Source organism: Crinia signifera, chromosome 19 (assembly GCF_055691185.1).
Source record: "Crinia signifera chromosome 19, ASM5569118v1, whole genome shotgun sequence".
NCBI lineage: Eukaryota > Metazoa > Chordata > Amphibia > Anura > Myobatrachidae > Crinia > Crinia signifera.
In genome coordinates, this window is record NC_139226.1 from 109,278,016 (window position 1) to 109,304,285 (window position 26,270).

The 26,270-nt window shown below is 47.5% G+C and overlaps 1 protein-coding gene across 1 annotated transcript; it reads left to right on the forward strand.

The window, feature by feature from the left end:
- Positions 1-6,655: 6,655 nt before the first annotated feature.
- Positions 6,656-11,705, forward strand: LOC146042885 (uncharacterized). Its single transcript, XM_083163165.1, has 4 exons — positions 6,656-7,126; positions 8,625-8,690; positions 9,946-10,099; positions 10,861-11,705. The coding sequence occupies exons 2-4, from the start codon at positions 8,648-8,650 to the stop codon at positions 11,447-11,449; spliced, it is 786 nt and encodes a 261-aa protein (XP_083019291.1). The 5' UTR covers positions 6,656-7,126; positions 8,625-8,647; the 3' UTR covers positions 11,450-11,705.
- The last annotated feature ends 14,565 nt before the right edge of the window (positions 11,706-26,270 follow it).

A 26,270-nucleotide genomic window follows, 5' to 3' on the forward strand; every position in this document is an offset into this window, starting at 1 on the left:
GCCCCCGGTGGATGCTCTATCCGCAGATGAACGAGATCTTGCGATAGCGCTCGCTTTGCATCTTTGCTGAAGCCCAGAGGCGCTGTGGGGACCTGGAAGCGTGGACAGTGCTTGCCGTTACCAAGTGACACCGATGAGGGACCGCAGAAGTCAGGTAAGCAAGCGTGCACCATGGGTAGGACGGGATGCCGGTTTCCCACGGCACGTCTTGCCTCTCCAGCTACATTGACACTGTATCAGTGTACTGCATCCCTTCACGTGGCTTGCTGCGCTCGCCATGTTTCGATCATAGTGATTTGCTGTGCTCGGCACACTAGTGTTTTCTCCTTCTACGCCCTAGTGGATGGTAGGTTATAAAGTACCCCCTGTTTGTGGAGGAAAACAATGTGAAAACCCTCAATAAAGTGAACTAGATTCAATAGGATTTTGCCTGCTGAAGAGGTGCGGAGTAGGATTTAATCTAGAAACCAATTCAGACTAAATTAAGTGGGCTATATGGCGATAATTCTGACCATGTAGGGTTTTCATCTGGGTCCTTATTCTGGTTCATTCGCAAAGGCAAATTCCTTCTCAAATGGACAAAACCATGTGCGCTGCAGGTGGAGCTGATGTAACATGTGCAGAGAGAGTTAGATTTGGGTGGGGTTTTACTTCAAAGTGAGATCTATATTGCAGAAAGTAACATATCTAACTCTCTCTGCACGTTACATCTGCCATAGATACCGATTTGATATGGACGGCTGAAGGGACCAGGCATCGAAGAGGAGGAAAGGGGGATGCTGTATAGAGCAGCATTACTCTGCCTTCGATCTGGAAGATCGAAGCAGAAATAGACTTGCCAGGCAAGTCTATTTCTGCTTTTGATCCCGGAGCTGTGCATTGGGATCGAATCTAGATCAAAGGCAGTTAACACTTTTCGATTCGATTTTGCTCCTAGAAGCAAAATCGAATCGAGAACATGTCCAAATCGACCGTTTGTACGTCCCTTAAGAATGTTGACAATCAAGTGTTCGATAGCAAAAAATGATGCCACTCAGGCGCTATTTTTTATTTATCAAATTGTGTGATACAACTGTAAATATTAGAAATAAGCTGTAGAAAACAAAAAAGTCTGCTTGTGGACGCACACAAAGATGTCTACAAGAGAACCAACTGCAAAATTCTATACGTTTCTGCGCTATTTTAATAGAAGCAGGGCTAATATAAGCAGACACAAATATATACCACAAGTAATATAAAAACATTTATTGATTAAATCCATATAGTTTCATATAGTAATCACAAATATCACAATAATTGCACATATACAATTGCAATAAAAAGTATGTGAACCCTTTGCTTTACCTAGATTTTTTCATTAATTAGTCATAAACTGCGTTCTGATCTTCATCTAGGTCACAACAATAGGCAAAAACAGCCTGCTTAAACTAATACTGTACCTACTACAGGTTGAGTATCCCTTATCCAAAATGCTCGGGACTAGAAGGATTGAGGGTACTTATATGTTAGTTGAGCGCCCACTAGGCTATTTGCTAAGTTTTCCGCGTCCCCGCGCGGGGCTTGCTACGCTCGCCACGATTCGGGCTCGGTGGCTTGCTGCACTATAAAATCAACTCCGCGCCGACATGGATAGTGGGGGTATGAGCGTACTAACTATAGTGGGTGCCCAACTAACATATAATTACCGAATTGCTTTGGATCACGGATTATTCCGTATTTTGGAATATTTTTCTATTTGAATAAGGTATCTTGCATTTATGTTGTTTTTAGCACATCAAACACATGATATACACAAAAATATGTTCTATTTGTGCATGAAACAAGGTTTGTGTATTATCTAAGGCACTGAATTTGAATGCCAAGCAATCACGTCCTTGCACATATTTAGTGCCAGTTACATGTTATTTCCCCAGTAGTGCCAGTTGTAGCCAATAGGTTTTTGGCAACAAATAAAAGAACATTTTGGAGACTATGGTTTTTATAATAATTTGGATAATGGAAATTTGGATAAGGGATACTCAACCTGTAATTGCAACGGTATAAAAACACTAGCGGTGAATCAAGAAACTTTTTTTTTTATTTATTCCGCAGCGAAGGGGGCTTTACTGCATACAAAAATGCGGTAAACAATAACAGGGTTTTTACGTCATTTTCTATTTAGAGCATCCCGTCTATAGTAAGTTTTGTGAAAAGTCAGCTCCTGTTCTGCTCTGCTGCTCTTTCTGCGATTCCCCCCCTTCCTCCCCCATCATCTCCCGGAAGCACTGGTAACACTGGCTGTCAGCATCCCAAGTCCTGCATACTTACCCTTCCATGACCTCACCCCACATTACACATCCCAACGGCAATTGCATCTCCCGTTTTACACCCCCTAGCCTCCCTGCAGAATTGCAGAATTTTACATGGACCAGTGGCACAGGAGTACTCCCCAGCATGTATGAGGAACAGGAGGAGCGGAGGTGGCTGCTGGGTGATAGGAACACAATGCCGACATATCTTAGAGACAGAGGCTGAAAGGCGCAGAGGAAGAGGGTGAGAGGTGAAGAGGGGAGGCCCAGAGTAAATGGTGGGAGGCTGAGGCACAGAGTGAAGGGGGTAGGGTGAGAGGCACAGGTTGAAGGGGGTGGCTGAGAGACAGATTAATGGGGAGTAGGTTGAGTGGCATAGATTTATGGGGGTAGGTGGAGAGACTGAGTAAAGGGTAGGAGGCTGAGAGTCGCAGAGTGAAGGGGTGGGAGGAATGGCACAGATTAATGAGGGTAGGTTGAGAGGCTGAGAGACAGATAGTGAAGGGGAGGCTGGTATTTCACAGAGTGAAGGAGGTGGGCTGAATGGCTTACATCCCATACCCAGACTATGGCAACCACAGGAAAATTGTTCTGTGGCCCCCACCACCCTGCTTGTATTATGCCCTTGCCCCCCAGAACCACACCACCCTGCTTGTATTATGCCCCTACCCCTCGCCACCCTGCTTGTATTATGCCCCTACCCGCACCACCCTGCTTGTACCAACAACGTCTATAAGTGAACTGAAGTCTGAATACACTTCCAATGCTGCCTGCTGGCTTCACGCAGCCTAGTGCCGCTGCTCCTGCCTTGGGCTGCACTTAATGACTTTTCTTTCCTTTAGGAAGCTTCACTCAGTGAGGCTCAGGGTCACTGCAGTGCCTGCGTGCGGCACCACTCACTGCTGTGCTGCTTATTGCAAATGCGGTGTCCACTTAAGACCAATATGCACTAGGCAATTCACCTGCAATTTGGGCTCTTTTCCTGCAATTGTGGTTATCCGTCACAGGAAAGAGCTCAAATTGCATGTGACTGACAGCGGTCCGATGTGATGCACGGTCCTGTGCTCATTGCATCAGAGCCTGTGAGTCACACCGGTTGTAGAAGCAACCTCTTGGATTGCTTCTGAGCTGGGCAGGCCTGGCTGGGACCGCATGCGATATATCAAGGCAACCATACACTGCAAAGACTTCTCCCCTCGAAAAATTGCTCGCCGTACTCCTTTGACCTGGGACCTTCCTGGGCGACAGGATCGCATGCGGTCCTTTTGCATGCGATATATCGCAAGCAATCCCAGCCACGTGGGTCCAGCTCAGAAGCAATCTGACTCAGAGGGTCTAATGCAATGCTCAATCCTGTGCACATCACATTGGACCCTCCGTCAGTCACCTGTAATTTGGGTTCTTATCCTGTGATTGATTGCTGCAAAGAACCCAAATTTCCGGTTAAATTGCCCAGTGTACAGCATGCAATTCTGCTGCCTGGGAAAGTCCCGGGCCACACATGTAGAGGATCACCGGTGATTTCTCCGAGGATAGAAGTTGCCATAATGTATTGGCACCTTTAGTATCAGCGCCGCGGCCGCCTAATATATCTGGATCTAGTGCTCTGCTCGGTCCACCTATAGTAGGCTTCTGTATTCCAACACAGGATAATCCGGTGTCATTTAGTGTAACTCCACCCACTGGGCGGAGCACTAGAGGTGGGAGAATGTGGGAACGCCCGGGGCCACACGCAGCTCAGACTACAAAGTGGGCGGCCTGGGCAATAGCACGGCTAGTCCAGCGGAGCCCACGACGTACACCTTACACTTATTGTTGCAACACTTATCCTTATGGAGTCCGACGTCAGTGGCAGCGGTGATGTACAAATATTTGGGAAAATAGCGCAGTGGCCATTTCCCAGCATTCTGTGTATGTGCAGTAGGGAAACCACCTAGAAGGTCGGCAGGGCTTGGGTCAACACCTTGAATAGGTCGACATGGCTGAGGTCAACAGGGTTGGAAGGTCGACACAAGCATTAGGTCGACAAAGGGAAGGTCTTTTTTTAGCCAACATTTGCCGACGGGTGGTATTTCAAGCCCTACCTTCCACTACAGCGTGGAAGGCGAATAAAATAGTGTGCCGGGTAGGGATGCCAATCCCGGTGCATTTTTTCAATCCCGGGATCCGGGATTGAAAAATGCTCAATCCCGGGATTCCCGGGATCCCGGGATTGGCATCCTCAACATCAATCCCATTACCAGCACAGATGTTGTCTATCCCATAGACATCCCCAAACCGGCCGACCCGCACATTTACTTGCATTAGCGAGCGGCCGGCCGGGAGTGGGTTTGGAGGTGCATGGTGCCTCCCGGCAAGTGCACCTCCTCCTTAGCAGATAGCAGGCGGAGGCAGGCGGGCGGGCGGAGAAGAGTGGGCAGTGAGTGGTGACGGTGTGGCCTGCACAGCATGACCTCTACTGTCACGCTACGCAGGCCACACGCCAGGGCCGGGATTTGGGAACAGCCGGGCAGTGTCTGAGCGAGTGCACAGACGCTGCCCGGCATTAGACTGCACATGCGCAGCCAAATCCCAAAATCCCGGGATTAAAATCCTGGACTTTTTGAGGCCAAATCCCGGGATCCCACCTATCCCGATCCCGGGATTGGCTACCCTAGTGCCGGGCACAGTGAGGCATGGGGCACGGTACACTTTGACAGTGTCCACGTCGACTGTGTCGACATTCGCGCAAAAAAACAAACCTTGAAAAGCTCATGTTGACCTTTTAACTGCTGACCTTCCCATTTTGACCTAATGCGTGTGTCGACCGTCCAACCCTGTTGACCTTAGCCATGTCAACCTATTTCAGGTGTTGACCTAAGCATTGTCAACCTACCATGGTCGACCCACTGTATGTTGACCTATATGGGGTAGAGCCAATGATCCATACCTGAGAGGAGGCACATTGGGATAATGTAGTCCTGACGGTATCTGTGGTGTGTAACCAAAATTATTGGGAGTGAAAAAGTGATATACACATAGTTGTGTGTCCTGGGGGTGGGGTATTTTGGTTTGCTTGGTCCCCCGTGCATTCACGCGAGGGCCCGATGTTGTCATTATGTGCATGTGCATACACTGGGTGCGGGCGGGCACAGTGACCTACTAGATTGCCGACCTTTTTCACACTCACCAGTGCAGGCACGGCGGTGAGGAGCTGCACCCATGTGGGTGTTCCTATGACAACACTGGGCGTTCCCATGATAATTAAGCAGTGACGCGGCTGCCGGGGGTGGGCAAGTGGCATCACCGGATGTCTGCTGCCCGCCCTGTTTCTGTACAGGGAACATCAAATAATTTGGTCCCCGCACCCAACGCTGCGAATGGACGTTTATGCAAAACATTGATTCGCAGCCATGCGGGGAATGCGGCAAGCGAGGGGGGCGGCATTTAAACCACACACAACGCTGCGTGAGGACTAGAATAACCCCCTTGGTGTGGGTCCAATGAGGCCTTTTCTGCTTTACAGGTTTCTACTGACTGGGTGAAAGGTTGGAAGTCTATGGAGTGGTGGGAAATGGTGCAGTAGTCCTATGGAGATACCTTCTTACTAGCCGTATCCAATGCTTTTTGCGAGCTGTGACAGCGAGCCGTTTAACCCCCGCGCCTGCCGCTCACCCTAATCAGAGTTCTGGGGTCAGATGACAGCGAGGATTCCCCCAAATCGCAAGGTTCGCGGCTAATGCAGGGATCCCGCTGCCTGCTGCATTTAGCCACGAGCCTCGCTGTATTGGCGGCCGCACACGCCGTTTCCACGTCGCTGTAAAAACCCAGCGAGGTGGAAACGGCGTGTGCAGGGGGGTGTCAGTTGAATACTCGCATGTATACATTGAATACGGTGAGCGGTCAGTGCGGGGGTTAAATGGCGAGGTTTTCCGTGATCATCGCCGTTTAACCCCATCGCCAGCCGCATTGAATATGGCCCATAGTGTGAAGGAGGGAGAGAGGCTTTCCCTAATAATCCGCCGAGCTGTGATTTAGCAGCCAGCAATCAGGTCTGAATAACCCCCTGAATTAGGCCCGTAATGTAATAAGGGCCTGATTCAGATGTGTTTGCTAGGCTGTGTATGTTCGCAGCCTAGCAAACATGTAAACGCTGTCTGACCGAACGCCCTCGCAGAGCAAACCCCCCACATTTGCATGCGAGGGGATGCGTACACTTACACCTCCCCTCGCATACAGTCACATGGCCCATCCAATGGTTTTTTCCCTGTTCGCAGATAAATCAGTCTGAGCTTACTTTTATCCTGATTTCGGGGTGGGTGCTGATGCCATGTGACTTCAGCCGCGCGCCCCCAAGCAGGCATCGACATGCCTGTGTTCGCAGGGGAACGCCTGGTGGTTTTATGGGCTTGCCCTTTAAACGCTGGCCGCCCCCTTCCCTCCTTACACAGTGCGAACACCTCAGCGAGGGTGATAATCGCCAAAGGCGTTCGCACAGAGGGTTTGAAAATGGGCTTGAATTCAGACCCAAACCTAATGAGTCTCTGGATCAGACCCTAAGTTTCCTCCTTTTTTCAATAACTAATGATAACACTAAATGTCTCTTATCAAAAGGTAAAGATGATATGAATACATGAATAAGACAAAGAACGTGTGTGTATCTAGGGCTGGGAATGAGACAGCAGATCCTTGTGTTTTCCTAGCTCATCTTGAACTTTACTCCCCAAGTTCCACATGTTAAACTGCATATCCAGCTTATCTCAGCTGATAAATGGCAGGCCGTGCGTGTACACAGGAGTATAAAATTGGAGAGCTGCCGATCTCACATCCCATCATCAACTGAGCCACAAGGACAGCAGGTAAGAGCTGAGGCCACCCTCACGGAGCAGGCACTTGCCAAAATACTATGTTCCTGGCCCACATTCACCTTCATTTTATGAGCCCGGGAACATTCTCACCCCTTTCACAGTCGCATTATTCTGTATTTGCTGTTGGATGACTTAAAATGAAATTTCCATTCTAAAACTAATTTCAATGGAAATTCTAGGTGATTTAAAAAGCAACGTGTGATATTTCTCATGTGATTTTCTATGTGCGTCAGTAATTTCCGTGATTCTCCAGTTATTTACCATGTTGGTGCCCAACAAGTACTGTAGCAGCATTATTTGAACCCTTCAAAATGTTTTCTTATTTTCTGATCCAAAACTACTGGAGGTGAGCTGGGGTGGTCTTCTGCATAGTGGTGGGATATCCAGAATAGTATTAATATCATTAATAATTATAATCATCGATAATTAATGATTACAATCATATCAATGATATTAATATTTACGCATGAAACCTCTGTATCCAATAAGTGCACATTAGCCTGGATTACAGTCTATATGCAGTATTGTGTTATTCACATTATTTTCCACATATATATATATATATATATAGCAAACAGTCCGGTTTTTTAAGCCAGAGAGGGCACTCACCACCACAGTAGGTACAACGCTTATTTATTCAGGAGTAATAGACAGGCATAGTCGTCAACGTTTCAACCCCGGAGGGCCGTTTTGCTAGGCTTGCTGTGGTGACACACTGATCTCTATAGCTGTCTTGAAAACGGCCCTCCGGGGTTGAAACGTTGACGACTATGCCTGTCTATTACTCCTGAATAAATAAGCGTTGTACCTACTGTGGTGGTGAGTGCCCTCTCTGGCTTAAAAAAACGGACTGTTTGCTACTTTTGGAAAATTTCCCTTTCCCTAGGGGTGCACCCCAATTTTTGCAAAATACACCTGGATGGGAGTGCGGATCTCTGGACTGTATATATATATATATATATATATATATATATATATATATATATATATATATATATATATCTTTATTGTGTGTAAATGTAAGCTTATAGCTACAATGACTTGCACAGTACATTTCACTTATACAGTATGTGATTCTATTATGTGTGTATTGTTGTATTGTTACACCAGAAGTTACAGGAATAACCACAAAAAATGTCTGGGTGAAATTTAATAGGATAGGGGAGAATCAGAAAGTGAGAGATTTGGTAAGAAATCTCCAGGGTTTTTTTTTAAAGCGGCAATCATTTACACGGCAAAACCAGTTTGATTTTGATGTGTAAATGATTGCCGCTTTAAAAAAACTGGAGATTTCTTACCAAGTCTCTCACTTTCTGAATCTCTCATCCTATCAAATTTCGCCCCCTGTATTCTGTATTTTATTGTCCTGTCTGTGCTTGAGAATTAACAAAGTTTCCAGATAGTCGTCACCTATAGCAACCATGCAATATTCTGTTGGCTACTCTGGAAGGATGTTAAAGACTTCAACATTTGTGCTTTTTTTATATAGGTTAATAAAGACAAGTTGCAGCTATGAGAGGTTGGACCATAAGCCTTGTGCTCCTGTTCCTTACAGGTAGGTGTTTGGGGGCTATGGGAGATGTACTGTAAGGTTATCTATACTTTGGCCAGCACGGTGACACAGTGGTGTGCACCGTTGCCTCAATAGTTGATGAGTTTGAATACACTACACAAGTTCTGCAATTGTTGATGTGGCTAGTACAGTATATCCAGGTGTTTTCATATTCCTCCCACACTCCAAAAGCATACTGGCGCGATAACTGACCGATAATGTGTGATGGAATTTAGACTGTAAACTTTGATCTTTGAGGCAGTGACTTCTGATATGATAAATATTCTCTATAATCGGCAGTGTCATATAATTATGTTGATACGTGCATGCTCTTAACCCCTTGAGTGCCAAGTGAAAAACATTTCTATTCATCATAATGAGCTGTAATGTTTCCCTTATATAGGAAATAGAATCTTTCTTTTTAACACAATGTTTTTTTATTTGAATTTATATAACAAATGTGAGCGACGCTGGTATTTTTAGCGGATATTTTGGACATCTCTCACAGAGCTGTTGGCACTCAAAGGGTAAAGCAGTAATATTATAGGGTTTCTGCATACATACTGTAGGGACAGGGCACTAGTTCTGTCATGCCTGCCAAAAGTAGTCACAGCAGCAAGCAAAGGAGGTTGGGGGTGAATACGTATTAGGGTGCAAGTTGTGTGATGCAGCACAATTATGGCAATCTCGGCTGCAGATGTGAAGAAGAAGAAATTGATGATGGTTTTGCTTTTTAAATGATCACCGCTTCCTATCTGCAGCCGAGATCATCAAATAGCGCTACGTCACACAACACGCACCCTGTTGTACAAGCTTCATTATAATGACTGTTACTGTTGTAATTTTCTACATACTCTCCTCATAATTGGGCCAGATGTACCAATCTTTAAAAGTAATAGAATGCCTTTGTATAACCTGCTTCCTCAACCGTCCTTCTCTTTGTTACCTTTTTCTTTTTCTTTTTTTACCCCTTATTATCACTATTTAAAAAAAAAAAATGTTAATAAAGATTTAATGTTGAAAAAAAAGTGATAAAATGGAGAGTGATAAATGACCAGCCAATTGGCTCCTGACATTATTCCAACACAGCCTGTGACATGGTAGTTAGGAGCTGATTGGCTGGTCCTTGAACACCCTCCACTTTATCACTTTTCAAGGCTTAGTACATCTTAGACTGATACAGCCTGGTAGGGCTGATTCACATGGCAGAGGACAGTGCAGCATTCTAACCCCAGCTGTGTCTTCTTCTACCCTCCAGGAACTCAGGCTCGCTACTTCTGGCAACATGATGAACCCCAGACCCCTACAAACCATGTACGGGAGGTGATAGAGGGCTACATACTCAAAATCCGGGACATCGGTAAAGAAGCTGTGTCCCAGGTGGACACCTCAGACATTGGGAAACAGCTTGAGTAAGTGTCCTAGAAAGAACTGAGATGCAATTGCAAGGATCAGAACACCGTAGTACTGTAGGTAGAATGGAGAGATGGGATCTGAATGTCCTTTCTGTAATGTACATGAGGTTGAGATATGATATATGATCAATTCATCTATGTCCTTGGTAGCACCCGTACACCGAAGGGCGTTGTGATGGGTTGAAGACTGATGTATCCTAAGTAGAAGTTTTGAAACATTAATATTTATTTCAAGGTCTGCACATTGGGGGTTATTCAGACCTGTTCGCTAGGCTGTGTGTATTTGCAGCCTAGTGAGCAGGTAGATGCTGCCCGCATGCCCCCCCCACCCATAAAACACTAGGTGTTTCCCTGCTTCCGCCCCATGCGCGCCTACTTCACGCCCACCATTGATCGAATGGCCGGGCTAGTATGAAACTCGCCAATGCCATTCGCTCCCATGGTTCTCACATGAGCAAGCATTTCTGAATAGCCCCCATTCTTCTTCCCTGCAGGTTTCCATCTGTAGCAGACAATTCAATGTTTTTCTTTAGTATTTTTGTGAATGTGTTCTAACATGACAACCCATAACACATACACAATTGATGCCTTAACTAACCCTAAATTCATGAATGCCAATATTCTGACAATGTCGGTGTCAACATTGTAAACATGTCATCAGTCCAACCTTGTCGCCATGATGGTGTTGGCATTCTGAATGTTGGCATGGTGCTCTTGGTGTAGTAGCATTAATGTTTATTCTCGTCTCTTCTATTTAGCCTGAAGATTGTAGAGAAGTTTGATAGCCTCAGCGTTAATGCTCTGTCCTTGAAAAAACAATTGAATCCATACTTCGATAGATTGCGAGAGCAGGTATCCGCAGAAATCGAGAAGGACATCCCTCTTTTCAGAGAAAAGGTCCGTCCACTGGTGGAAAACTTCCAGAAAAGATGGGCTGAGGAGGTGAAACGGTTCAGAGAGAAAGTGGAACCTTATGGAGAAGAGCTGAAGAAACAAACCAAGGACAACATACAGGTCTTCTTCAAGAACATTCAGCCTTTGGGTGAGGAGGTCAGAGAGAGGCTGCGTGCTGAGGTTGACTCTCTTCGTTCCAATTTGGCCCCATACGGTGAAGAGATCAGACAACATGTGGCCGCCAAGCTGGAAGAAGCCAAGACCAGTTATGCCTCCAAGGCCGATGAATACAGGGCTCAGTTCTCCCAGCAAATCGAAACCCTGAAAGAGAAATTGGCGCCAGTTGTTGAGAACCTGAAAGAACAGCTCTTGCCACGAGCAGAAGAAGCCAAAGCTAAACTGGCCCAACTCTTTGAGGCCTGGAAGGCCCGCGCCAGCCAGAGCCAGGCATAATGACATCCCTATGACGGTGTGAAGACATGGTGCTACATATATTCTCTTCTCTGCCACTGTATTACCCTCCTATTCTGCTACCCGAAGCACGATGTTGGCTCTAGAAGGACAAATTAAGATGTGCCCAAAGTCCTTACCATTTTAAGCTACATGAGGTGTATACATTGTTTACATATAATATACCGATTACCTCCACTCCAAAGCCATGTCGATTCCATTCCTCACATTGGTCTTAAATAAAATACATTCAATAATACATTGTTTTTAGTGTGTTTTGATATAAATGTATATACTGTATGTCTACTGTAACATAACAAAAATACACTGTAAAGCCCTAAGAAGGATACAGATCTGCTTAGCTCTGACTACAACCGCGTAACAGAAACATGGAAACAAACTTTCACTTAATTTTTTTTTTTTTATTATCACATTGGGGGCCAGATTCTCTAAGTTTCAACAGCGATAAAATAGAGAGTGATAAACAGCCAGCCAATCAGCTCCTACCTGCAATGTCACAGACTGTGTTTGAAAAATGTCAGACAGGAGCTGATTGGCTGGCTGTTTATAACTCTCTATTTGATCACTTTTGAAGCTTAGAGAATCTGGCCCTTTCACTGTTGCCCCAAATTGTTACCATATAAGATAAAGTATAGATCCATATAAGCAGGGCTTAAAGTGGTCATGCAGAGGTGGGGGAACTCATTTCTCTATGCCACCTAGATACCAACCAACCTCCCCCCATTCAGCAAAGACAGGACCAGTGGTAGGGTTTTTGGAATCCCTCTGCCAAACTAGAATGCTTCGTCTGTGAAAATTACTGTGCAGGGCCAATGTGGAGGTTAAAATGTTCCATCTCACCATTTGAGGTGGTGGAACTCAGTTCCACCCCTGCTCCCCCTCACTTTTACCCCTGCATATAAGGCATCTCAAGGGCAGAATAATCCTATTATATTTCACCATTGCGTTAAATGTTTGTTTAAAAATAATAATCCCGTTGCATTACTTTATCTAGATTTGGTAATTACTGTCCTTTCACAGTTTATCATACACAGCTCAAAACCCATGTGTCAAACTATTATAAATGGGTTTTATAATCTGCGGCGGCTCCAACTTGATTGCAGGAGGGGGCTGCCGCTGGCCACTATGCCGGCACCCCCTCTGCCGCCCCCGCTCACACACTGCTCCTCCCAGACCCTGTTTTGGTACTGGTGCATGTACAATGCAGATGACAGGTACCAGGATTGTCGCAGGCCTTGGTGCGAATACCCTCAGCTGTTATGGGCTGCTTCGGCTGCAGCACATAGAAGCCAAAAAGCCCGGTGGGAGGGGACACCTCCCAGTGGGAATGCCTTGCCTGACTGCAGATCGGACTGCCAGTCAAAGTGAAGCCACTAACACAGAGCACAGTAAGGGATTTTACTGGTTATTACTACCTGAGCATTTCCAGATTGTGAGGGTCACATCTTGTGTGATGTACATAAACTAAAGCAGTGGTTTCCAAACGCGGTCCTCAAAGCAACCCAATGGTCACATAAGCATGACTTCTTGAAACTTGGTGGTATATTTACTATTGGTCGATTTTGATTGATTACATTTGATCTCAATTGATGTTGAGCTTCCAGGGCTAGAACACACATTTACTAATATTTAAAAATGGATAATCAAATCAGGAATGAGAGATAGATACATTTACATTGAATCATCAGCACCATTTCCCAGCACTTTACCAAGTATAGTAGCTCTTACTAACTGCTCTGGGGATCATCTACATTTGGATAAAAGTCATAATAAAAGATTCCTCTCAGATGTAGCAGTACACACCCACGATTCTAGGTGCCACGTTCACAATCTCTTTTCACAATCTCTCCATATATGGAACTAGACACGCCCTTCGGGTGTTGCATGACACGCCCCCTCAATGGGTGCTGTGCAAAATTCTATTACCAACTATAATCTCCCTGAAACTAGTTTTCAAAAGTAGGCAAGTATGGTTTAGCGTTCTCTTTCATAAGCACTGGACATATTTCAGAGTACATTTGTCTTTATGAAAGTTCATCTACTATCTAGGTAGCCCAGTTTTCACGTGGGGATGGGGTGGGTGGGGTGTGTGTGTGTGTGTGTGGGGGGGGGGGAGGTTACATTAGGATGCTCACAGTGGGAAAGATGTATCAAGCTACAGAGAGCGGTACAGTATGTACTAAACTGATAATGCATTTTAAACCCTGTTATCTGGGTTTTTACTGCATATTCAGATGCACTAAAGCCCCATCGCTGGGGCTTTGCTGCAGGAAGTTATGCCAGCTTTAACTGACGTAACCCCGTAGAAGCCTGTGGGCTTCTTTTCGTGACCCCTGCACTGGCCGTAGCGCCCCCCCCCCCCCCCTTCCTTCTGATGTCCGGGCAGCCTCCTGCTGTGCTGCCCGGACCAGTGACCCTAGCACCAGCACATCTCCCTTCCGGGTGCAGGGAGGAGGAGGGGGAGCCGGGAGTACATACAGACGTCTGAGCAGGAGGCTGCCGGGCACAGGAGGAGGGGGGAGAGACACGGAGAGCCGCTCACCCCCCGCCGGCTGCTTCACAAAGTGCAGCTCTTACCACAAGATCTGCCCTTTGCAATACCATTTGCATATATTAGTACGGGACGTTTCGCAGTTGTTTGGTACATCCCCCCCAGGGATAAAGTGAAGAGGGATAAATAACCAACAAATCAGCTAATATCATTTTAGCACAGCCTGTAAAATGACAGAATATGATGGTTTCATATTTTAACTTTATCCGCATTTCTCTCACCATGGCTTGATACCTCTCCCCCGTGTCACGAGGATGGGAGATGAGTGTGCTGATGTTTTAGAAGGCAGTGACCCGATCGCTGGCATGATAACGTGAGGACAGGTCTGCGCGGGACCGTGCCATTTGAGGTGAAACATAGTGGGAAGCTACAGGCTGAAAGTCACATAACGGAAGAAGATCGCGTCCAGTAAAGCAGAGACATTATTCAAAGCTCCTGCCAAAATGCAGAAATATTTTGGTGTAGAACTCGCCGCTGCACGGAACATGCTTCATACATGCGGCCAAGTCGCACCAGTAAGGGGGCATGTGGCCACGAAGACATGCAAGACTGCTTGCATCAATGAACCATTTAACTACATATCAACAGCACCAAGAGCAGCATGAGGTGGGTACAGTTTACCCAGGCCTAGGGCTTGGCTGGGGGTCCCTGATTAGCCAGAGTGGTAGAGCAGTACCCAAAATTTCAGTACACAAATTCAAAACAAGGCACACTATACCCAGTAAGGTATGGTCACACCTAATGACTGACCACACCCTTTTTCTAGCATTGGGCCCATAAGATGTCTCACGGACGCTGCGAGGCAGCGGGCAGAGGATGCTGCGAGGCAGGCAGGGGCAGCGGACAGAGAGCCGGTGGACGCCGGTGAGGGGAATGGAGAGCTAGGCAGGAGGAGCTGGGAGCACAAGAAAAAAAAACCAATACAAATGAATGGGCAGCCAGTGATTGGCTGAGCGCTCTCTCGGGGCGGGATTTCACTTGTGCGGGGTGGCGTGGAGAGGCCTGATAGTTGTAAAAAACAAAACAAAATTGAGTGAAAGCAACCACCACATCAGGCTGCTCTTCAACCATCTCTATTATGTCATCAGCTTACTTGGAAAGGTCTAAAGGCCCCCACACACTAGAATCCAAACCCTTTCTGTATTGAAGTAATTTGTTGCCCATTTTCTATTCTGTGTACTCATCCATTGTCTACATTCCACACTAAACTCACTGAGCCTCCTCCCCGGTGTAAGCTACAGTGTTTGGCTTCAGTAATAAAGGTTTTTTTGGAATTGAAAATGACACCTGTTTTCTGGTATGATCATTTTTTATCATGTTTGCCGGAATGGCCGGGAGGCTCCCGAAATTCAGAGCCGCCCCCCCCCCCCCCGAAAGGTGTGCAAGTCTCCCGCTTGCCTGCCAGAGCACCTGCACCCCCCTTCGCCTAATTGTTTTACCAGCGTTTACCGCACATCACTGGTCCGCGGAGAGGGGGCGGGGCTAAATTATGCAAATCGCATCATTTCGCATAATTTTAGCCCGTCCCCTACTTGCGGCCACGTGAATCGCGTGTTTGCTGGATTGGGGACGGGGCTTTGAGTCAGACGCCTTGTTCCCATCCCCTGACCATGAGATTCGGCTGGCCTCTCTGGGCTTCTCCCGGAGAGGCAAATGTAAAACTCGGCAAGTATGTTTGATATGAATATATGTATGTTGTTTTTTTTATATATGGACTCTCACTTTGGGCCAGATGTATCATGCTTCAAAAAGTGATAAAGTGGAGAGTAATAAGCAACCAGCCAATAAGCTGCTACCTGTCATTTTTCAAACCCAGCCTGTGACATGGCAGGTAGGAGCTGATTGGCTGGCTGTTTATCACTCTCCATTTATTACTTTTTGAAGCTTGATACATCTGGCATTTATATGTGACACAGGTTCTGAAAAACAAAAACAAAACTCTTGTTCTGAGACACAAATTAAGCTTTTAAGAGGAGATGTATCAAGTTGGCAAGATAGATAAAGCCAGGCTTGCCTACCCTCCCGGAAAGTGTTAGATTGCAGCGCTCAGCGCCTGTCTCCGCATACACTGCTTAGTGTAAGACTTACAGTCTTCCTTTTCCCCCTTGCAGCCAACGTAGTTAAGCGTCACCCTGAGTGACAGGTCGCTTAAGCGAATAGCAGGGCAGAGACCCCTGACCCTGCTGGCAGCGTTACTCTTTCCTGTGAGGAAGTCCCCGCGTTAGAGTGTGCCTCAGATCGTGTGTGACTCCGTCCATGCTGTTTGTAGCTCCACGTGCACCGGAGCGCATAGGAGCAAGTCCCCGCTGTAAACCCGTTACCAGCGTGACCTTTTGCACAGGGAGATCAGTCATCATTGGCAGCAGCGAGACTGGGAGAGATACCGCAGCGTAAACCAGCAGACTGTCATTTACCCTGCACGCGCCAAAACGCTACAGCTAAGTAACAACCAGAGACTGTCGTTACCAAATGTACAAGTTGTATTACTGCTTGAAGTTAACACATGAAGTACTGTTGTAACCTACAAGCCTGCCACTTGAATAAACCCTTCAAACTGGTTATATCTTCTAAGTGTGAGGTCTAACAACCACACTGCACGTACTTATATACACTCTGCCAATAGGTTATGGGCCCAGCACGTCACGTGCGCGAAGATTAACCCCCTGAAGACAAAGTGCTAGCGCAGTACATAAAAGAACACAAAGGAATTATTTCTAAATTGCCATTTGTGGAAGAGTTAACGAGAATGCACAGTACAGGGCATAGCATGAACTTTCCAAAGCTCAAAGGCTCAGAGAATTACACTACATGGAAGTTCGCTATGGAAATGCAGCTTAAGAGGGAGAAGCTATGGAAAGTCACAATAGCCCCAGGAGAAAGTCCAAACCCAGAAGAGGTAGACAAGGCCATTGGCACAATAGGCCTGGCTGTGGAGCAGCATGTTTATTCTACTATCTGTGGGAAGGAGTCCGCTAAGGACATGTGGACAACTCTACAAGGTGCTTATGAAAATAAAGGCTTAATGAGAAGGATAAGTCTGAGACGCACACTGTATGGAACAAAATTGAATGCATGCAAGGACATGAACGATTATATTGATAAAATACTATCGATAGCTCAGCAATTGGCGTGTGTAGGAGCAAAAGTGGATGAGGAAGAAGTAGCAATGGTAATGCTGCAGAATTTGACAGAGGAATTTGACTTTCTGGTTGTCGCACTAGAGTCAAATGAGACCAAGCTTACAACTGAAGTTGTGAGAGCCAAACTACTACAGTTCCAAGAGAGAATCCACAAGGATGCCATAGCTGAAGGTTCTGCCTTAGTAGCAAAGGGTGTGAAACCCAAGAAATGCACATTCAAATGTTATGTGTGCCACAAAGTAGGGCACAAGGCTTCAGAATGCAGGCTGAAGAACACTAGTGGCATGCACAAGCGGCATGATAAAAAGAACGAGTCAGCACTGAATGTAACAGACAAGCCAAGGAGGGATCTCTGGTACATGGACTCGGGAGCTTCTAGACACTTCAGCTGCAACAAGGAGTGGTTCAATTCTTTAACACAGTGTAACCCCACAACAGTTACCGGGATTGGTGAAAAGATCCTTACTGCTTCAAGTGTTGGGACAATCACAGTGAGACTAAGAATTGAGGGACAGACAGTAGTCACAGATATCCAAGACGTCCTGTATGTACCAGAATTGGGAAGTAACCTCATCGCTATCAGCGTACTCGAGGCAAAAGGCTACAGAGTCCAGTTTGCAAAGGGCAAGTGCATGGTGCATAATGAAAGAGGGACTGTAATTGCTTCAGCAACCCGATGCAACCAACTATACGTCCTAGACACAGATGAATGTGTAGCTTTGGCAGCCTCTGCTGAAAATGAGTCCATGGAGCTCTGGCACAGACGTTTGGGACACTTAGGATATGATAATGTCCAGAAATTAGCTGATGGGATGGCAACAGGAATCACAGTGAAAGACACCGGAAGACCTGTGTGCGAGAGTTGCATAAAAGGCAAGCAGACCCGCAACCCATTTCCCAAGTCAGCAGGCAGAGCAGAAACACAACTAGCTCTGGTGCACACAGATGTGTGCGGACCAATGGAAGAGGAGTCAACCAGTGGTTACAAATACTTCATGACTCTCATCGATGACGCCACAAGAATGACACACGTATACTTCATAAAGAAGAAAAGTGAGGTGGTCAAGAAAATTGTGGAGTACAAGAACCTAGTGGAAACTCAGACGGGCCTAAAACTAAAGGTCCTGAGATCCGACAATGGGGGAGAGTACGAAAATGAAGTACTAACCGACTTCCTAAAAAGGCATGGCATAAAGCATCAGCTGACGATGGCCTACACGCCTGAACAGAATGGCGTAAGTGAAAGGGCGAACAGAACAATCGTTGAAAGAGCACGAGCGATGGTGAACGATGCTGGCCTGGAGAAGAGTTTTTGGGCAGAAGCTGTATCTACTGCAGTATACCTGAAAAACAGAACACCTACAGTGGCCGTGAAGGGAAAAACCCCCTTAGAGGCCTGGTCTGGGAAGAAGCCAGACATCAGTCACCTCCGCGTCTTTGGGAGCAGAGCTTATGCACATATACCAAAAGAGAGAAGGAAGAAACTTGACCCAAAATCAAGACAGTGCATATTGCTAGGCTATTGTGAGGAGAGCAAAGGGTACAGGCTCTGGGATGCAGAGAACAGACGTCTCCTGAAATCAAGAGATGTGATATTTCAAGAAACAGCATCACCCACAAAAGCAAAAGAGCAAGAAAAGCAAGCACTAGTAGAGGTATGTGAAATAGAAAGCATACCTGCAACAGAAAATACTGAAGGAGGAAGCGAACCAACTAAAAGAGCTTCTGTAAGAAGAAACAAGGGCATACCAGCCAGAAGATATGAGGAAGAATATGCGAATATTGTTTTCAGTGAACCTCAGAGTATTCAAGAAGCGAAAGCGTGCAGTGATTGGGCGAAATGGAAATCTGCAATAGACACAGAGTTATCAGCACTGAGAGAGAACGATACTTGGACCATAGTAAATAGGCCAAGCAACCGCAAGACAGTCAAGAACAAGTGGGTCTTCTGCAAGAAGTTAAATTCAGACGGAGAAGTTGCCCGTTACAAAGCCCGTCTTGTTGCTAAGGGATACACACAGAGATCCGGAATTGACTATGGGGAGATATACTCACCTGTTGCGAGGTATAACACTCTCAGATTAGTAATTGCAGTCGCCACTTTACAAGACTTACTGCTATACCAACTAGACTTCGATTCAGCGTTTCTAAATGGAGAACTACTTGAAGAGATCTATATGGAATCACCAGATCATTATGATGAGAATGAACTTCAGACAGAGAAAGTGTGTCTTCTGAAGAAATCCATATATGGCCTAAAGCAGAGTGGTCGTTGCTGGTACATAAAATTGGACACAGTACTGCTTGAAATGAATTTTATTAGATCAGAGACTGACCACTGCCTTTATCACAAAACTCTGGGAGAAAAGTTGTTCATCATAGCAGTCTATGTGGATGATATACTTATAGCAGGTCACGAAGATCACATCACAAGTGTGAGAGATCAACTGAAACAGAGATTCAAGTTGAAAGACTTAGGTCCAGCCAATCATCTGTTGGGCATGAGGATTGTTCAAAACTTGCAAAAGGGAACAGTCACAGTCGACCAACAAACGTACATCGAGGCAACAATCTTGAAGTATGGGATGGCAGACTCCAAGTCAGTGAATACACCAATTGACAAAAGCATCAAGATTACAAAAAGTATGTCACCAACCACACAAGAAGAAATAGAGGAAATGCAAGATGTTCCTTACAAGAACGTGGTTGGAAGTCTTATGTATGCAAGTATTGGAACTCGTCCAGACATCACTCATGCAGTCAGTCGGGTGAGCCAATTTGCAATAAATCCTGGAAGACAACATTGGATCGCAGTGAAGAGGATCCTGAGATACCTAAAAGGTACAAGTTCCTTGAAATTAAAATTCGCCAAGACAAGCAATTCAAATTTGAAAGTCTTCTGCGATGCCGACTGGGGAGCAGATGAAGATGATCGTCGTTCCCACACCGGTTACCTGTTCACACTGGCCGGAGCAGCAGTTAGTTGGGCGAGTAGAAAACAACCGACCGTTGCTCTCTCAACAACCGAGGCCGAATACATGGCTCTTACAGAGACATCAAAAGAAGCACTCTGGATCAAAGAGACTTTGTGTGAGTTAGGTCTACTTTATGAAGAAGAGACTATCAGTATCGCATGTGATAACAGGGGAGCAATAGATCTTTCCTGTACTACCAAGCACCATGGAAGGTCAAAGCACATCGCGATAAGACATCACTTCATCAGAGAACTAGTGGAGAACAAGTCCATCGATGTTGAATACATTGCAAGTGAACAGAATGTCGCTGACATGCTTACTAAAGGACTGTCGAGAAACTTGCTTATTAAGTTCGTGAAGGACTGTGGACTTGTCTAAGTTCAAAAATGTTGATTTGAAGTTTTTGATGTTCTGAATGTCTTTTTCTCTCTAACCATATTTTCGGTTACAGGTATTACAAAAGGACAAAGCATTGTATTGAGTTCTTTTATGTAGCCGAAGACAGCCTTAAGCGAGGGGGAGTGTTAGATTGCAGCGCTCAGCGCCTGTCTCCGCATACACTGCTTAGTGTAAGACTTACAGTCTTCCTTTTCCCCCTTGCAGCCAACGTAGTTAAGCGTCACCCTGAGTGACAGGTCGCTTAAGCGAATAGCAGGGCAGAGACCCCTGACCCTGCTGGCAGCGTTACTCTTTCCTGTGAGGAAGTCCCCGCGTTAGAGTGTGCCTCAGATCGTGTGTGACTCCGTCCATGCTGTTTGTAGCTCCACGTGCACCGGAGCGCATAGGAGCAAGTCCCCGCTGTAAACCCGTTACCAGCGTGACCTTTTGCACAGGGAGATCAGTCATCATTGGCAGCAGCGAGACTGGGAGAGATACCGCAGCGTAAACCAGCAGACTGTCATTTACCCTGCACGCGCCAAAACGCTACAGCTAAGTAACAACCAGAGACTGTCGTTACCAAATGTACAAGTTGTATTACTGCTTGAAGTTAACACATGAAGTACTGTTGTAACCTACAAGCCTGCCACTTGAATAAACCCTTCAAACTGGTTATATCTTCTAAGTGTGAGGTCTAACAACCACACTGCACGTACTTATATACACTCTGCCAATAGAAAGGAGGGTCCTGGAAATCGGGTCAACCTCCCAGGCCCCACTCCTGGAATCCGGACAGCCTCCAGAAAATTGGGTGGCTCTCCTGATCTGTTTACACTCTTATGGCCCCCATACACTAGCCGATTTTGGTCAGATTTCAGCCAGATCAGTCGGATCTGGCCGAAATCGGACCAAAATCGGCTAGTTTTGATGTCCCCTTAGATCCGATGCGCGGTCCCGTGCGCATCGGATCTGCGTCGGGTGGTCGGACCTGCTGCACGTCCGACCACCCGACTTGGGACCTAGTGGGGCGGCGAGGCGGTAGAGGGAGCAGGGGGGGCTGGGGACGCTGCGGGGGACACAGGCGGCATAGAGTCGGGCAGGGGGAGCCGGCGGGAGCTGTCAGTATTGAAAAAAAAGAAAAAAGCCCATACAATGCATGGGCGGCCTGTGATTGGCTGAGCGCTCTCACAGGCTGCCCATTCATTGTATAGGCTTTTTTTTCTAGCACTGACAGCTCCCGCCGGCTCCCCCTGCCCGGCTCTATGCCGCCTGTGTCCCCCGCAGCGTCCCCAGCCCCCCTGCTCCCTCTACCGCCTCGCCGCACAGACGCTGTCCCCAGCAGCGGGGGACACAGACGTGTCCCCCGCAGCGTCCCCAGCCCCCCTGCTCCCTCTACCGCCTCGCCGCACAGACGCTGTCCCCCGCAGCGTCCCCAGCAGCGGGGGACACAGACGTGTCCCCCGCAGCGTCCCCAGCCCCCCTGCTCCCACCTCTGTAGCCCCCCCCCCTGCTCCCCGGGTTTTTTACATGTGATAAATCGAGACGATTTATCACATGTAAAAAATGGCACATCAAGTGCCAATCTAATCAAGCTCCCCCGGGGAGCAGCCGGGGAAGCTCAGGGGGAAGTCGGGGGCGACTTGTCCTAAGGACAAGTCGCCCTAGTGTATGGGGGCCTTTACTCTTGTCAGGGCCGGTGCAAGGCACCGGAGCGCCCCAGGCGAGTCGGGGTGGGGGCGCCCCGGTGCCGGGGGGGTGGGGTGGTACCTGTGTAAAAAACTTGCGTCCCCGGCGTCCCTGCTGAGTGCTGGTGCGTGCAGGGGTGTCCGTGCCGCCGGGGGAACCTGCGTCGCTGTTATTGTGTATAAGCTGGCCGCGGCCGGCGGGGTCCCTACAGTGAATAGAAAATAACTAACGCTTCCCGCGCCGCCGCACGCATAGCGCTAGTTATTTTCTATTCACTGTAGGGACCCCGCCGGCCGCGGCCAGCTTATACACAATAACAGCGCCGCAGGTTCCCCCGGCGGCACGGAAACCCCTGCACGCACCAGCACTGCAGGGACGCCGGGGACGCAAGTTTTTTACACAGGTACCACAGTTCGCTAACCCCCCATGCTGGGGGGTGAGGGGCTCACTGCCGCCCTCCAGGTGCCGGCGCCCTAGGCAAATGCCTAGAGCTGCCTAGTGGTGGCGCCGGCCCTGACTCTTGTCACAGTCCGCAGTTCCTCTATCCTGCCTGACATGTCAGTCTGAGTTCCGATGCATCAGGCACACTCTGGTCTGTATCTTTGGACAGAGTTGCATACCAGACTGTGCTATAAGCACCAGAGAGCAACACTTGAGACAGGAAAGAAGAACTGCACAGGCTTTTACAGGTGCAGGGCCCTAGAGTGGCCATTTCAATATGCAGTCTTGTCACCATATTAAACTATTGATATCTGACACCATCATCTCCCTCCTAGAATGCAGCTGAATGGGCAATACGGTAATTTTAATATCAGTTTAAACATTGTCCAAGGAAGATAGTGACAGAACATTTGCAATATCTAACAAAAAGTTGACTTAATCTTTGCTATGTCACATTACCCAGGCTGCAATGCAATTGGCAAATGATATTACGGATGGAGCATGACCCTTTACTTGTCCTCAACATCATCCTGTTTGGCTTGATAACAGAATCCAAGGTTTTGCGTAGGCATTTATCCATTGCAAATAAGCTAAAAGGAAATGTAGAAGAGAACAGGACGGTCTGCAATATTAAATACATGGCAATGGTAAAAGATAATATTAAGGAGGAGATGTATCAAGCTTTGGAGAAAGAGTGGGAAAAAAGCCCAAAGCGACCACTCAGCTACTTTCATTTATCCAGCACAGGCTAAGAAATGAAAGGTAGAAGCTGATTGGTCGCTTTGTGTAACTTTGTCTCACTCCAAGACTTGATACATAGCCTCCTCTTTAATGTTTGACAATACAACGAATGTAATAAGATACACAGCAGGGTCACCGAGCGCAAACAAGTTACTGCACACCTCAGTAACGGAAGCTGTCACTGTCCTTCCAAAAGGTCTTGAAAAAAGGTGATTTCTAGGGGTGTGGATTGTTTGGTCGACGGTATCCGGACTGACTCATGATAGACAGTCATATGGTCGACATTTAAAAGGTCGACAGGGTCAAAAGGTAGACAGTCAACAGGGTGTAAATGATGACATGGTCAAAATGTCAACATGGAAAAGGTTTACATGAAAAGGGTAGACATGCATTTTTTTTACAAAAATTTCAGCCGACATGTGCCGACAGGCGGTATTTCATGCCCTACCATCCACTAGGACGTGGAGGGAGAATAAAATAGTATGCCGAGCGCAGCGAGCCACCGAGCCCGAAGCCTGGAGAGGGGATGCGGTACACTTAGACAGTGTCCATGTCGACCTATGTCAACATAGACACCCTAAATACATTAAAAACTCATGTCGACCTTTTGTATGTCAACCCTTTGACCATGTCGACCTTTTAACCATGTCAACCTTGTGACTGTCGACCATTAGTGGTTGACCATATGACTATCTATCATGAGTCAGTCCATGTTTATACAATAACCTTGGTTGACATACTGGAAGGTCAACAGGGGTCTAGGTCGACAGTCAAAAGGTCGACATGGGGGTTTTCACCGTTTTTCCACCCGAATGTCGACATGGACACAGTTTTAAGTGCACCACGTCCCCTCGCATGGCTCGCTGTGCTTGGCACACTATTATATTTTCACACCACACCCTAGTCGATGGTAGGGCATGAAATACCGCCTGTCGGCACATGTCGGCATCAAAAAACAGTGAAAAATCCCATGTCGACCCTTTGACTGTCAAACTAGACCAGGGGTAGGCAAGTAAGTTTTCTTAGGAGTCTCGATGCTCTCTACAGCAAATACATGTTCTCTGCTTGCAGGCAGCCCCATGCTGCTCGGGTGAAGGGGGCCGGAGCTCCTGTGTGTGCTTTGTGGCTCGGTGCAAGCAAACACCTCACACTGCCTGCTCTTGCGCTCCAGCTAGTACCGGCCGTTTGAGCCCTGCTTCCAGTTCCCAGGTATGAAGGGCTGCTGTGGAGGCCTTCCTTAGGGAGGCAGTCACCGGTCACAGCAGCAGCTCCTCCAGCCCCGACAGCTATCACACTCTGCTCACCCAGTGACCCCACTTGTCTGGGGCGCTTCTTAGGCAGCGCCGCGGCAGAGCAGCCCGTACTCAGACATCCGGGGCAGAGTCTCCAGCTGTCACCTGGCGACCGCATTGCACGCTGGTTGGCTGCTTACAGCCTCTCTGGTTGGCTGCTTACAGCCTCTGCTTACAGCTTGCGACAGGATGGGGAAGGGAGGACTCAGCACAGCTACCCGCAATGCATTCCTGGGACCGGCGGTCCGCATATCTGTCCTTTGCGGTCCAGAGATGGACCCCGGTCCGCCAGTTGCCTACCACTGAAGTAGTTCATGTCGACCTAATGCTTGTGTCAACCTAACGACCTGTCGACGTTGTGCCATGTCGAGCTAGACCCCTGTCGACCATCCAGTATGTAAACCTAGTGGTGTCGACCTAATGACTGTTGTCGTCCACAGCATCAAAACGGGGGCGTGGCCTTGCGGGAAGATGCATGTATAGGACACGCCCCCTTTCTGGGTAGCCACGCCTGTTCAGGTAGTTGCAAAGTTGGGAGGTATGTAACTCTCATCCCAAACTGACGCACTGGCAGTTGGTGCAACATCACTACTTCAACTTTGTACAGTGCTGCAGCATCTCCTCTGGAGCCGCCACTGGTAACTATGATATGTGCTTAGAATTTAAGGGGCCGATTCATCACCATCCGCATCCTCATCTTTGCGGCCACCATTTAGGGCAGTTATGGACTCGTGATTGTCCCCTCGCGGGCTCGCTTCCATTCGCAGAGGGTGGCATGGAGCCCGAAACCAACCCTTGCTGTCATGTTACAGGCCATGTGTCAGATGTATGATAGTGGTGCTTAGTTATCACCCCACTATAACACTTCCTGCTTCAGCTCATTACAGAGGCGAAGTAGGAAGGGCCATCGACAAGATGTATTAACATCATGTCCGCCGAAATGGGGGAGCGCACATTCCACTCCTCCGGAGATGTCCCCTTCTATGCACAGCACATCAGCTCACACTGACACATTGACTCTCCCCCCGACGGCCACCCGCTATTTTCCCTCGTGGGGTCCACACCCAGTGTTTTCATGGGAAAGCCCACGAAACGCTGGGTGTTCCCATGGGCACGCCTATCCACCTCTGCTCCCCGTTCCCTATCTTGGGTGCATGCGCCGGGCGAACATTCTGTCCGCCCTGGCTGCACGCACCCGTCGTATGCACAATGTGGCTGCACATACGCCCACCATTGGACTACTTGCGAACAAAGGGTTCCGAACAAACTTGTTTCCAGATAATCTTTGTCAAGCGGCAGACTTTTTGAATCCACAAAACATATAAAGGGGATGATTTATCCCTGTTCACTTGGGTCCGAGGTCGTCCCAAATGTTGGTGATTTGTGCATGCGCGATTATGCACATTTGCTCCGGGAAGGGAGGGCTAGGGGCAGATAGGGGGCGGTAGCAGGGGAACACCAGCGTTTTATGGACGCCCTGATAAAAATGCTGTGAATTCTCCTGCTGGCGCTCTGTACCCTTGGCGATGTCTACTCGGGGGGAGTGGCTGACACGTCACATGAACACATTCCCTCGAATGTTAGAGAGGGGGGCTTTCG

What these genes read in the sequence shown, in the direction of transcription:
- LOC146042885 (XM_083163165.1), top strand. Translation starts at nt 8,648, where the DNA reads ATGAGAGGTTGGACCATAAGCCTTGTGCTCCTGTTCCTTACAG. An exon ending in TGTGCTCCTGTTCCTTACAG is followed by an intron (nt 8,691 to 9,945) that starts GTAGGTGTTTGG and finishes TCTACCCTCCAG; the next exon opens with GAACTCAGGCTCGCTACTTC. An exon ending in GACATTGGGAAACAGCTTGA is followed by an intron (nt 10,100 to 10,860) that starts GTAAGTGTCCTA and finishes TCTTCTATTTAG; the next exon opens with CCTGAAGATTGTAGAGAAGT.